At 52.2% G+C, this 12,746-nt stretch overlaps 3 protein-coding genes across 3 annotated transcripts; all 3 read right to left on the reverse strand.

Moving 5' to 3' along the window:
• Positions 1-81: 81 nt before the first annotated feature.
• On the reverse strand, positions 82-3,865 carry HER10_EVM0007627 (RNA polymerase III transcription factor tfiiic). Its single transcript, XM_035477179.1, has 5 exons — positions 2,244-3,865; positions 1,344-2,181; positions 1,058-1,288; positions 649-993; positions 82-581 (listed from the first exon to the last, which is right to left on the reverse strand). The coding sequence occupies exons 1-5, from the start codon at positions 3,402-3,404 to the stop codon at positions 160-162; spliced, it is 2,997 nt and encodes a 998-aa protein (XP_035336236.1). The 5' UTR covers positions 3,405-3,865; the 3' UTR covers positions 82-159.
• Positions 3,866-4,184: 319 nt separating this feature from the next.
• On the reverse strand, positions 4,185-7,560 carry HER10_EVM0008884 (SAM domain-containing protein). The gene is made up of 3 exons (XM_035478391.1): positions 6,077-7,560; positions 4,723-6,015; positions 4,185-4,664 (listed from the first exon to the last, which is right to left on the reverse strand). The coding sequence occupies exons 1-3, from the start codon at positions 6,591-6,593 to the stop codon at positions 4,636-4,638; spliced, it is 1,839 nt and encodes a 612-aa protein (XP_035336334.1). The 5' UTR covers positions 6,594-7,560; the 3' UTR covers positions 4,185-4,635.
• A 2,577-nt stretch (positions 7,561-10,137) lies between these two features.
• On the reverse strand, positions 10,138-12,104 carry HER10_EVM0001706 (uncharacterized protein). The gene is made up of 4 exons (XM_035471446.1): positions 11,584-12,104; positions 10,899-11,455; positions 10,594-10,831; positions 10,138-10,534 (listed from the first exon to the last, which is right to left on the reverse strand). Exons 1-4 carry the CDS (start codon positions 11,685-11,687, stop codon positions 10,414-10,416), a joined length of 1,020 nt encoding a protein of 339 aa, XP_035335676.1. The 5' UTR covers positions 11,688-12,104; the 3' UTR covers positions 10,138-10,413.
• Positions 12,105-12,746: the final 642 nt, after the last annotated feature.

A 12,746-nucleotide genomic window follows, 5' to 3' on the forward strand; every position in this document is an offset into this window, starting at 1 on the left:
TATTCTTCTTCTCAAGGAGCCCGAGATACAAGCTAATAGGCATAGAAACACAAATATTCAGTCTTGAGAAATGTACTTGTCCTCGTGGCACTCCGATGTGAATCGACATGGTCAGTTCTCAACCGAGGGATCACCACTTCGTCTATCCTAAGTAGAGAACTAGAGGACTAGCCGAGGTAGAACAAACTGCTCCAGCTCGTCGACACTGCCACTGCTGATCAAGAGCGCATACTCGTTGTATGCCGCATTGAGTATCACATCTCGGCTGCTTGCATTTCCCCGTGGCTCAACACCATCTGAAGCATCCGCGCCAATAACTTTTCGATACCACTCCAGAGCCAAGTGATGCAGACCAAGCATGTGGAAAGTCCTCGCTACGCCAAAAAAGGCCTCTCTCTTCTCCTCCGGCGTTCCAGAAAGTTTAGAATGGCAGAATTCAAATACGCAGGCGAACCCTTGCATGATGAGATATTGACGATTGTCGGCCTGCCGCTTGAGAGCATGATGAATGTATCCTAGCCCCACGCTGAGACTGATCATGGGGTTCAGTGGATCCAGAGTTCGTGCTCTGAGGAAGTAATCTAGCACAAGGATTCATATGTCAGCCAAGGTCCTTTTGGGAAAAGGTCAGTCGTTGGTTTGACTCACTCAGTGCAAAGGTGTAGCTGGTTGAAGTAAAGAGAATATGCCCATAAAGCATCAGTAAACAAGTATCGAGCTGTTTCGCTTCACCAGCACTCGTACGATCACCGACCGAGACGTCATAGCTCCTATCTGCCTGTGCCGTACCAAGGTGAGAAGCGTCAATGATCTTGATCTGGCGTAAGATATACTTTTGCGCAGGTCCTGAATTGTACCATGACGCCGGTGATTGGCACAGTCTGCACAATGCGGCGAACATGCGGTATGAATCCGAGTCCAGCTGTCGTACCTTCATAAAGAATCTAGCGACAGCTACACACATCTCTTCGTCAGAAAGATATATTGCGCATGCTGTTTCCAATAGTCCATCAGTTAGTCATGCATCTTGAATAGCATTGGAGGAAATCTGGCCTACCCGCCCATGCGACATGGATCAAGAACATGTAATCCTTGGAATTGACGAACACGATGGAATCTCGAGCTGCTTCACAGACTTGGTAGGCCTCTTCGGCACGGTTATCGAGGGCAAGGCTGATGGCGTAGTCAAGGAATAGTTCGAGCCATTCGCCGAAAGGAATGCCTCTATAGCCGTCGTCCTCGTACGTTACGTTCGTCCTCCTCTCGTCCGTCAGAGATGGTGCCATATCTGTAGAAACTTAGTACAGGGGCAAAGGCAGTATTTGAGGCGATTAAATGCATACTTTTGGACAATCTTTCAGCCAATTCAGAAAGGCCAGGCTGAGTTCGGGATGAAGCGCTGAATACAACATCATTGGCGGCTCCAAGGAACTTGAGGTATTTGTCCCAAGGATAGAACTTCCTGAAGGATCTAAACTCGCCCACAAGATCGCCGGCAGCAGCCATCCACGTTGGGATTAGAGAGTGATCGCCTGCCTGTATCTCCTTCTTTAGGCTGCGTACAACTTCGTATCGCCTTGTGAGCTCATCTGCCCGGGCTCGCTCCTCTTGCATCCGTTGATCGGGAGCTATCAGGCGCTTCGGGCGATATCTCGGGCGAACAATTCCGCTGTTTGCAGGGCGGCGCTTGTACTCCCGTCTACGCCGTGACTTGGCGCCATCAGCCAAACCGGAGGCTAGAGAACCTGATAAACGGTGACTTCCGATGCCACGCATATCTCCACGGCTGTCGCCAGCCAAAGCCCCTTCATCGTTGATGCCCTGAAGAGCAATCGCTTCAGTCACGAGAATGTAAGCTTCCTCTTCCTCCTTAGCCTTTTCGTATACCGTAGCTAGTTCATAACGGGCGTCGATATTGGTCTCGTCGACCTGAATAGCCACAAGAAAGCAGTCCTCTGCCGCAACGTTGTCGGATTTTCTCAGGTAGCAGCGGCCGAGTTGAAGCAGTAGGGTAGCGTCTTGCCCGTATACGGAATGTCGCAGCAGTTCGTAGTAATCCAGTGCCTCCTGGTAGCGCTGGGCGGCGCAGAGTTCATCTGCAATATCTCGAACAAGGTAGGGAAAGTCCTCAATGGCGGTAGCCGTGGCAGATTCAGTTGGATCTAGCCACTGTAGATGGAGCTAGCAGGGTATCAGTAAATGCTGAGGCATCTTGAGCCATTGGAAGACAGCAGTATACATACATCTGATTCCTCCTCGTCTCGGATCTTCAGCCGGTATAGAGCAAGACGGGCCCTGAATTCCAGAGGCAATCCCATGCCATATGTATACATATTATAGGCAGAAGGGTCGAAAGAGGGGATTTGAACACGGCGAGAATGATCGCGATCCCACTCCCTGTCATCGAAACAAGCATCCCATAGTTGGTCATTTGGTCGTCCGAGCAGCCAGCGTGAAAGCGACTTGAGATCTGCAATGGCGTTTGCGAAGTCCCCAGCGCAGGCAAAGAGCTCCACATAAATGCCGATGTCGTGCCATGATAGTTCCCCCCCTGCTTCCTGCTCAGCACTTCGTGCATGTGCGAAGTACGTCTTGTAAGCTGAGACAGCCTTCTGGACATCTTCCATGCCTCCAGAGTCGGCGCAGGCCTCTGCCAATCGTCGAACGACATCTATGTCCAGCGGGCGACGCTCAATGACGTAGGTGAATTCAGTAATAGCCTGGGAGAAGAAGCCCTGGCGGTGACTGGCTTCGGCTCTACCTAGTCTAGCTTCAAGGCTCGTTGGTTGAGCCTTGATTGCAGATGAATAGCACATGAGGGCGGTCTTGAGAGCGCCTTCCTGACCGCCTTCGGCAAGGCTCATGGCAAAGGACGCACAATCCATCCACACCGCGAAGTCTTTGGGCCTCAGATGAGCAGAAATGACCATAGCCATCAACGCTTGGTCGTTCGCGCCTTCTTCTCGGAAAATGGATGCTAGGACAGTCCATGCCTGATGAGTTTCGGCATTAATTCTGATGATCTCGAATACGAGATCCCGAGCGAGGGCATAATTCCCACTCATAAACGCCTGGTTCACTCCCGCAAGACGAAGCTTGATGTCGCCTCTGGGCTCAGCAGCCTTTCTGGGACCTCGGATGGAGCGCGAAGCATGTTTGCTCCTCGATATTGGCGGTGCCCTCCTCAATCCTCCGTCATCGCCATCAATGCCAGCGCCAGCGCTGGCCCCAGTAGTGTGGTGTGAAGAGAGAAATTCTCGTACAGACTGTTCATACTTGGCGATATCGCCCCGGAGCTCCATCTCATCTGAATCGGCATCCGATACAAGATCATCATCGTCGTCATCAATATGGGCATTGTCTTCGAGGTTCGTAGCCTCAGCTTCTTTCCATGTTGAATCCATGGTGGCAAAGCTAGACGGAGCAATCCGATTTTGATGAGCCGGAAAGGCTCAGAACCGTTTGCTGTGGGAGGGCAATGATCTGCTGAAAGAGGTTAGGATTGCAAGTAACAACAGCGCTCAGGAATAGCTTTGTCGGCAAAATCGGTTTAGGAACTTCCTACCTTAGCATTTATCTCGTCGATAGAGGATGTGGTTGGCTGAGTCTGCGGGAAATAACCAGCCTGTTTTGTGTGGTCGACAAACACCCGGTCCCTTCGAATCGTCTTATCGCGCAGACCAGAATTGGCGGATTGACTGAGAAGTAATAGAGATAGAAAAATACAGGCCGAGTAGCTCTAGTGGAAATGCCACCATGCCATTGACAATGAGCTGTAGCCGAAAGATTTGAGCAGGCTAGTGTGTCCGAAACCGAAAATGCACAACAGCCTTTAGAAAGGCAAGAGTTAGGAAGAAGAGGTCGTCGCAGCTGCAAAGTATGAAGCTGATCAAGCACCCCGGAAAAGGCAGAAAGAAAGGTAACGGTACGTGCACCACCATACCTACCCAATTACCTCACCTTCGCATCCCCAAGGTTCCCCACTCAGCTTCTGAGGTAAATTTGACATATCCTCCTCGCCTACTAACAGCTTTTTTTCCCCTTCTGGCGAGTAGCAATGCTGGTGAACAATGCGACCTATGAAGCAAATGGCACTCGTAATTTCTTGTCAGTGTATGTCGATACCCCTTCTTCACAGGGAATCGATTCAATCATGCGGCACAATTGCTGATCGGCAGATCCAGGTGTTTGAAAATAACGTTCTAGAACGGATATTCAACTCTAACACAATCGGCGCGAGCAGCCGCTCGAAGACATGATCGCTCCTTCTCGATGCGACTGAGTTTCAGAACCATTAGAGACTCTCACAAACAATCGTCAGCCACGCGTTGTAAATATGGAGGCGCTTCCTTGCGCGCAGCCGGACACGTAGAGTTATCTTCTTATATATGTACAGAAGCACAGAGTGAGCAAAAACCAACCCTTGGTAGAGGTTTACCTACCCTCCGGACCACTATTCGAATACACACCCGCAATTTCTCAGGCTTATACCCTCTTGCTATGCTTGTTGTCTATCCAACAACACATTGAGGCCACTGGGCCTATGGGCGCGTGAATGCGTAAATGTGTCTGTGTGTCCGTGAAGGGGTAAGAACAACCGCACACATCTTCCTTGCATCAACCGTCAAATTCCTTTTAAGCAATCTTACCATCATTTTTGGCCTCTGTTCACATAGCGTCAGCGCTGATGCCGCAGAAAAGCTGGCTCAGAAAAGTACGTACCCTTCACTTGCTCAAAAACCTTGAGCATCTTCCGCCTAGCTCCGAGGGCGTTGACTCCACGATCCTCTAAAGCCTTGTCGTCGAGCTCAATCAATTCATGCCACTTCATGTCTTTGAGATTTTCAGTGTACTTGTGCAGCCGCAAGCTCCTCAGCCAGCTGGGAATATCCTGAAGAAGGGTCGGGTCTGTCGGGTCTTCAGGCGGCTTCGAGCTACCCCTACGACCTCGGGGAGATCGGCCACGGACCATATCGGAGTGGTCTGACAGGTATCCTTCGTGAGTTCCTACACCTAGCTGGCCCACATTGACTGAAGGGATGCCGTTGTTGAGAAGAGGAGATGCGCCATCATAGGCGCTGAGGAACCCATTGTTTTGCGGAGAAGCGAAAGCCATGGGCCCGAAGCCTCCGGGCTGCATGGCAATGCCAGGCGAGCTGGGCCGAGATCGATGTTGGCCGAAGCCCATGTTTTGTGCCTGCAAAGCAATCATCTGCTCGCGACTAAGCACCTGGCCGTGCTCGTTGATCATGACCACGTTGGTATTGGGAATCTGAGCATTCTGAGGCAGACCCTGCTGGCCTGGAGCACCTGGAGCATCGTTGGATCGGGCACGGCGATACTTGCGAACATCATCAAGAGCGAAGCGATTGTTAACGGTCGACAAAGCTGCTAGTTTCATCGCGGTGGCATTTGCGACCATGTCGGCCTGCGTACCGCTAGTATTGGCGTTGAAATTCGCCACGAGCGGAGTATTGACCATCGACGCCCAGTTACCACCACTCGGGTTGTACGGGGACAGGAGAGGAAGGTCTGCCGGCTTGTCGTTGGTCGTCAAGGTGGTGTTTTGAATATTCTGGTTGCCCGAGATCTGAGGCGGGCGAGGAGACCTCAAACCACTCGACGGGGGCGGCTGGACAAACTGACCCATCGGGGTTTGACCACCCGGAGCTTTAGATCCCTGAACCGATTGATCGCCTCCAGTCCACTGGTTTTGACCATTGGAGTCGTGATTGTCGGCAGGGCCCGCGATTGTTGGAGCAGCCATAGACTGCCGAGAATCACCTACAGCGCTGTTGCGGTTGGACGAGGGAGGATTGCCCGTCTGCTGGGTGAACTTGGCCTTCTCGGTCGCAATGGCTGCGGCGGCGTCAGGAAACATTGCATTGATGGTGGAGGGATCAAGTCCCGATTGCCGTTTGCCGGTCGCAGTGCTCGTGGGGCGGGCGAGGGAGTTCCTGGATGAATCGACATTCAGCTTATTCATGGCGTCGCTCAGGCGGTTCGACATTGGATCTAGAATAGACACGTTAGCTAAAGGACAGCAGGATAGCAAGAAGCGTGTAATCATTCGTGCCTTTATCGAAGTTAGCCGGGGACAAGACGCCCGACATGGGGTGGTTCTTGCCCATTTGCTGTAGAACCTGAATGAAGAATCGAATCTGCACTTGGGTGGTCTGCTGCAGCAAGGCGTACAGAGCAGCAGTGCGCTCGGCCTCGCTGAGGACCCTGAACCACTGCTCAATAGCGCTTAGTTCGTCTTTGAAGTCCTGGTCGAGGGTAGCAGCGGCCATTTCTTCCAAAGTCGTCTCGTACTGGTCGATATCGGCAATCCACTGTTGGGCGATCTTGTCTTGGGGATCGGTCTCGGGGTTACTATGGCCTTGGCCCTGCTGAGAGCCATAGAAGTCGGACGACGGGCGGATCCGGCTCGAGGGAGATGCGTTGGAGAGCGCAGCCATGTCGGCAGAAGCTCGAAGGTGGCTGTTGGCTCCCATAACTCTCGAGGAGGGGGGGCGAAGAGACGGGTTTGTGTTGGCCTCCGGGGTGCTGTTGCGGTTTCCCGCAATGTGACTGCCAGACATATTGAGCATTGTCGACAGACAGCGCAATGATAGCGAGGCAGAAATCGCGCTGGTAACGGCGGCGAAGTTGATGTCGTGAAGACGGTAGAAAATTGGCAGGTGGCAGATGAAACGATGCCGACGACCAGTGAAGGGTGTCGTGTCTTTGTGTGATGATGGAAGGGGGGTCGGCCCGGGCAAGGAGGGACCAGCGCTGTTTCGAGATTTCGAATGACGGTAACGTCAATCGAATCAGCAAACAAGCGTAGCCTCTCTGACTCTGTGACTTGAATCAAGAGTGGGAGAGACGGAGAGAAGCTACAGCAGCAAACGGTGTAAATCCACTTTAGCGATCACACGCTCGCTTGTCGAGAGATCCAAAGGGACGTGTTGACTTGGTTCGTTCAAGTGAAGACAATAGCCCCGAACGGCCTGTTTTTTTTTTTTCCCCCTTCGTGTCTCTGGCTGTGGCAGAGCTCAGACGGCGCGAGTAGTGAATCGTAGGGTACGTATTCGCTGCCCAAAGCTCCTGCAGAAACCTGCTGACCTCAAAGGAGTCGGGGATTAATTCTAATGAGGAACTGCTGCTCAACACATGTCTCTCCGAACGGATGACAGGGTCTGGTTATCGGGCCAGAACTTTGGATTTTGGTTGAATGTCTAGAGAGAAGGGTCCGAAAGAGACAGTAGCCGGTGGCGCAAGCCGAAGCTGCTGATATGGGAGTCGAGGCGAGTCGCGTTGTGCTTTGTTCTGCTTTCTGTGTGTTCTACCGCAGAGAGGAGCGCGGACGGCGACAACGGAGCCGGGGAATCTTGGAGGTGGTGGGAGCGGGATGACAAAGGTAATGCACTTCTGGCAAGCGGGCAGGAATTATTCAAGAAATGCTGCTTCCAGGCAGGTAGGTAATACGATATTCAAGGCTGGCGTCGTCTGAAAGTATTACCCAGATGTAAGGGGGGGTGGTGGGAACAAAAGGGGAACGGAATTCGCTCCTCGAATTTGCAGGAGACGTACTCATTCATGTACTGCACTGCACCACGGCTGGCAAGCGGGAGGAGGGAAAGAAGGGTTCAGCAACGTGGCGTGGTCGCTGCTTAGTCACCGAGTTGGTGCAGTTCATTCAACCTAACCACCTGAGGTAAGGCAGGGTCCTCGCACGCCGTGCTGCATGGAGCCCTTAGGTTGGTTGCCTTAGGTAGGTGCCCACCTTATCAAATCCACCTCCGAGAGAGGTATCTCAGGTAAGGTAGTTAGGTAGTTATCTCAGATAGATCGCACGGAGTACCTTGAGGTAGGTATCCGACCTCGAAAGTATTGGAAACGGTACGGCAAGCTTTGATCGCACCGGGAGGAGTAGATATCGCCACACGTCCCCGTCGAGAATGTACTAACGATCCCCAATGGAAGCACGGTCACTATCAGCCAAGTTCCTGTGACGCTCGTTATTTCTACATCTCCCAGGTACTAAGGCGCAACTGGCGGGTATTTTCAACTTTAACTTTAGATACCCTCCAAGAGGGTACGTACGCGTCTCGCCCCGAGTCCTCCCCCGTTCTTTTCATCAACCCATTTACTTGCCTCATGCAAAAACAGAGAAGAGAGAACGGCGTGGCAAGAATCCGATCCATCAGATAGACGCCAACGCGTAGGTGTGTAGTGGAATCGTGGAATGGAGTTGGCGGAACGCCTCGCTGAGTGAAGGATTAAGGCTGACTGGCGATGATTCTTCGAGCTTCCTTGTTGAGTTGCTTTCTCAAACTGCCAGCATGCTAGTTTGCCCCGGCGACGAATGCCGCCCCTCCCTTTGCCAGTAAAGTGTCTAATAGCTTCATGAGTTGGTAGTGACTTACCGAGTTGCTGCAAGTCAGCCATGGGGGCAGTCAATTCATGTTGGGCATTTACGGCCCTTTCATCTTGGTTATGGAGAAAGCACCACAGTCAAGCTAGTGAAACTGGAGTTATAGACCCGCGATCCGATCTCACAACTTGCTGGGCTGGGCCATCCGGAACTTGCGGGGAGAGCGTCGTACCTTAGCAAGGCCAGACCTTGAATATTCAAGGCAGGCATCCAACTTGGATACCCGAACATATTGGATCGCTGGGGTAAATAGAGCCCACTGGACCCGGGGAGATTCTTGGAGTTGACCGTTTTTCATTGATCACGTTCGATATCGGCGACCGTGGAAGATTGGCGTAAGGTTTTTATCTACTTGGTAGTGATCCTTGAACTGGCCTGATATCGCACATCATGGTTCACCCATCGGGGCACGGCTGATGAACGTATAGTAGAGCCTCGCTGCATCTATCATTCCGTCGCCACGCCCCTGGCAGAGTCATCGTTCTCTCTTGTCGGGTGTCATCGTTTGGACTACGAAGCAGCATATGCCCGACTTTCGCGGCTTGTTCGGTATTCCGAGAGGGTTAAACCGTGGTTGATTCGTTTGCTGGCTCTTTCAACCTAATTGCCAGTTCCATTTGATTCCCTGATGCCCCAATGCGTCGCAGCCGTGCTGTAGAAGAGACCAATAACCATGCGTCCAATTTCCTGTCTATGCCGTCTCGCGCTTGCCCTCCTTCAGCTCCTTCTGTAGACTTGTCAGCAAGCGTCGCGGTGGAGGTCGGGGTAACAAGAATCCTTCTTGAGTGTTATTCGGGGTAATTCGTACCAAGGCCTTCATGGTGCCGTGCAGGGCGTGACGATGGTTGCGGCGGAACTTGGGGTCAGTTCCCTTGAGGGAAGGGTATCTCGACGTCTTGGGCTTCTTGATACTACACAGTAAGAAGAGGAAAAAAACGTCAGTAAAAGCACACCTCAAAAATCGGTTGGTATGGGCCAGAAATGAGGTTTCAATTCGTACCCGTTGCGGTGCGCCTTGCGCGACTGGTTGTGCTGCGAGGAGTTCTTGGACTCTGCGCTCAGAAATTAGCTAAGCTCTCTCGGTGCGAGCAACAAGGCTCGCAGAAACAGATTGTCGTGACATACTGGCCATTGCTGCGGTCGGAAGATGCCCCTAACGTTGAATACTAAAGCCTGGAGTTCGTGATGCGGTCGAGGGGATTTCGAGTATTGTGATATCGAGGCTGGCCGTGGGGTGGTTTGGTGCATGCTAGGCTCTGCGGTGTTGTGGGTCGAAAATCTGTGCCCTAATGGACTTGCTGAGCCACGGTGTGGCTGAGTCTTATCGCGCCAGTGCGCCACCACCTGAGGTAAGGTAGGTTCTTACATGAGTGAATGGAGTTTAGTGTGTCAGGCTTTCCAATCCGTACAACATTATACCTCAGATTTCATAATTGAGTAAGGTAGGTCTGTTAAGTATTCAGTGCGGATAAGTCATTGCAGGCAGGACTGCCGGTATGACTGCATGGAGCATTGATCACCTTACCTCGATAGATACCTACCTCTCATCGGTTGGAATGTTTCAATATCATTGTCGGACTATCGTCACGAAATACAACCATGTTTCTGATTCGCATACCGCCAAGGGTTTACCAGACTTTTATGTATCATGCCGTCAAAATTCTCAATTACTTGTCTACTTCCAAGACACGTAGGAATATCATTAAAGAGCAAATTTGGGGAATCAAAACGTGGTTTACTCTATCCTAGCTACCTCGAGTTGTCGATTGTCGTCTCTATTGTGCAAACCACTTGTAGTGACCGTACAGTGCTCTTGTGTTCTATCCTTATCACGATACAGATTAGTCCATGAGTTTGCCCGCGACTCTGTTTACAGTCTACGCCCTATGAGATAGTATCTCATTCCGCTATACATGACGTCGAAAGGCCAGCCGCCATTGGCTCCTTGACGAGGTTGCTTAGGCAGATGTATGCATGTCGCTACTGTTCTCTCAAAGAGGTTTGATGGCAGATGCGCTGCGAATAACTTCGGGACTCCGTGCAAAAGCCTGCAGCCGCTTTGACCTCAGCGTCCTGAGGTAGCGGAAGAAGAGGATAAACAACAACTCCATGCTATTCCCGAGTTAGCACCCTTACGATGGATACTCCAATTCAAATAGAATCGTGCTTACCGCTCCTTTGTCATCATAAGGATGCCCTGGACAAGAAGGCCCTTCAGGATCTGTGGTCCCATACCCTTGAAGAGACCAGACACACCCTCTCGCTCCATGATGAAGTTCATTACCTCGATGAAGCTGCCGAAAGGCTTGCCCTTCCTTTCGGGTGGCGGCCTAGACTGCAAACCTACCTTTGCTACAATGAGAGGCTGTGTGGCAATCGTTGCGAGTGACTTGGAGGCAGCACCAAGAACTATATCATCATCAGCCAAAGCCGGCCCCGTCCAAACCTTGCAGACCAGGAGGGTGCAATAACGTACGGAATGCCTCCCAGGGCTTGAGGTTATTCTTGCCAGGAAAGACGACTTCTTTCAGCCTCTCGTAAGCTCCGTAAGTGATTGCAGGATTCACCACGAGCACCAAGCTGGCCTTAAGACCCCTCCAGAGCCCGAACAGCCCATCCTCTCCATCGATAACTTCCCGTGCAGTGTCGACAAAACCTTTCCTCTCGGTCTTGCGCTGGGTCTGCTGCCTTGTCGTAATGACAGCGACAGGAATTGTACAGAGCTGGGCTACAGCGCCGGCGATCGCGCCCAGACTCAACTCGACGAGTGTCGAAGGTGGTGCCGAAGTTTTGGCAGAACGCAGGTAGAGGGCGCGCACGACAGAATACCAGTAAAAGTATGCAAAATTGGTAGAGGCGACGCCAAGGAGAGAGCCACTCATGCCGGCGTAAAGGCCCTTGACGCCATCGTCAGCAACAATCTTGCTCAGGGCATCCCAGGTGGACGAATAATGGGGTTCGATGGGTTCGGAGGGATCAGTCGCTACTGCGCCGGATTGCGACTTCACTTGGACCTGGAGGCGCGTCTTGACGCTTTAACAAGGAGATGTTAGCCAAAGGCAATCTCTATAAAAGAATACGACAGCATAGAGTGGCTTTGAGGCGGTAGGGAAGACAAATAAGTGAGGGTGAGGGTATCGCGGCAGCATCGTATCTCTCACATGTCAAGCGGGTAGACTAAAGCATTGGCGAGCACAGCACCGGAGGCGCCAGCAACCGCCTTGCCCCAAGGTGAGATGGAGGCTGATTTCGACTGCGCAGCCATTGTATTATTGCCGAGTTCAGGTAGAAGAAGCAGTAAACAGGCACACGGATCAAAGTTCTCTGTTAGGCGTTTGGTCGAATAACCGGGCCCCCCAAGTACGGAATCGTCGCGCACAATGTCGGTAACGGTGACGATATCGGCGTCGGCGTCGGCGTTGGGGTTCTGCACCGATCAAGATCCGAGGCAAAGGGCGGGAGGGGAAGTGAGCAGGTCGGAGAGCGGCAACGGACAAGCAGTAAGTACCAGCAACAATGGGGGAGATGCGCGAGCGCGAGGAATGGTCCAAGAAGTTATTGGCGACGATTAGATATATGATTCAAGGTACTGGGACGAATGGTCCAAACCGAGAGGGTCGTTCTCAGTGCCCATGGGCCATGGGGATTGACGTGCCGGCCACTGCGCCTGCGCGGGTGCCGGGACTGACACCAGAGTCGTCGACCTCGGCCCTTGGAGATGACGCTAGAGGCCTGGGCCGCCATATGCTCGGTTAACCGGTGAGGTCACCCGGTGGGGTTTCGGCACAATCAATGGCTAAGGTACCTTGCGGCACCTCACCTTAGGTAATACTTCCTGGTAACAGACCGCCGCACTTTAAGCTAAGGGGAGGTAAGGTAAGCAAGCACGCCAAGGTGCCGGTGAGATATCGTCGATAGGCAAGAATCTTGAGTGAAAATGTGCGGAAGGCTAATGGATGCGAAGCAGCATAAAGGCTCCGTACCCACGGGTTAGTCTCGATGCAAATACGTGACTGGCTTTGAAGAATGGTCGCCGAAGACCTTTAACTCTCTGAAGGTAGGTAGCCAAAATCGGCCATGCGAAGAGGTGGGTGACGACATGAGAGGCAGGTTGATGATGGCCCAGTGCCGAGGTGTTACAGTCTGTCTGGCTTCAAGTGTTTCATTTGGCCAACACATCCAGGTACCTATGTAAAGCTGTCCACTCTCTGACATGCGGCACCGCTAGCCCCCAGCTTGGCCCATGGTATCTACAAGAAGCCCTCATCTTCCTGCCATTAGAACCCGACTAAATAAAACCTACAAAGGGTTGAACCAATGAGAT

This window comes from Colletotrichum scovillei, assembly GCF_011075155.1.
Source record: "Colletotrichum scovillei strain TJNH1 chromosome Unknown Contig00003, whole genome shotgun sequence".
Taxonomy (NCBI): Eukaryota; Fungi; Ascomycota; class Sordariomycetes; order Glomerellales; family Glomerellaceae; genus Colletotrichum; species Colletotrichum scovillei.

Bases quoted from the DNA above. Each gene is read 5' to 3' on its own strand.
- HER10_EVM0008884 (XM_035478391.1), bottom strand. From the start codon at position 6,593: ATGCTCAATATGTCTGGCAGTCACATTGCGGGAAACCGCAACAGCACC. The intron at 6,016-6,076 runs GCACGAATGATT...TGTCTATTCTAG, and splicing joins CCCGGCTAACTTCGATAAAG to ATCCAATGTCGAACCGCCTG. The intron at 4,665-4,722 runs GTACGTACTTTT...CTATGTGAACAG, and splicing joins GGTTTTTGAGCAAGTGAAGG to AGGCCAAAAATGATGGTAAG.
- HER10_EVM0007627 (XM_035477179.1), bottom strand. From the start codon at position 3,404: ATGGATTCAACATGGAAAGAAGCTGAGGCTACGAACCTCGAAGACAAT. The intron at 2,182-2,243 runs GTATGTATACTG...ATACCCTGCTAG, and splicing joins GAGACGAGGAGGAATCAGAT to CTCCATCTACAGTGGCTAGA. The intron at 582-648 runs GTGAGTCAAACC...TCCTTGTGCTAG, and splicing joins CAGCTACACCTTTGCACTGA to ATTACTTCCTCAGAGCACGA.
- HER10_EVM0001706 (XM_035471446.1), bottom strand. From the start codon at position 11,687: ATGGCTGCGCAGTCGAAATCAGCCTCCATCTCACCTTGGGGCAAGGCG. The intron at 11,456-11,583 runs GTGAGAGATACG...TCCTTGTTAAAG, and splicing joins TTAGTCTACCCGCTTGACAT to CGTCAAGACGCGCCTCCAGG. The intron at 10,535-10,593 runs GTAAGCACGATT...ACTCGGGAATAG, and splicing joins CTTATGATGACAAAGGAGCG to CATGGAGTTGTTGTTTATCC.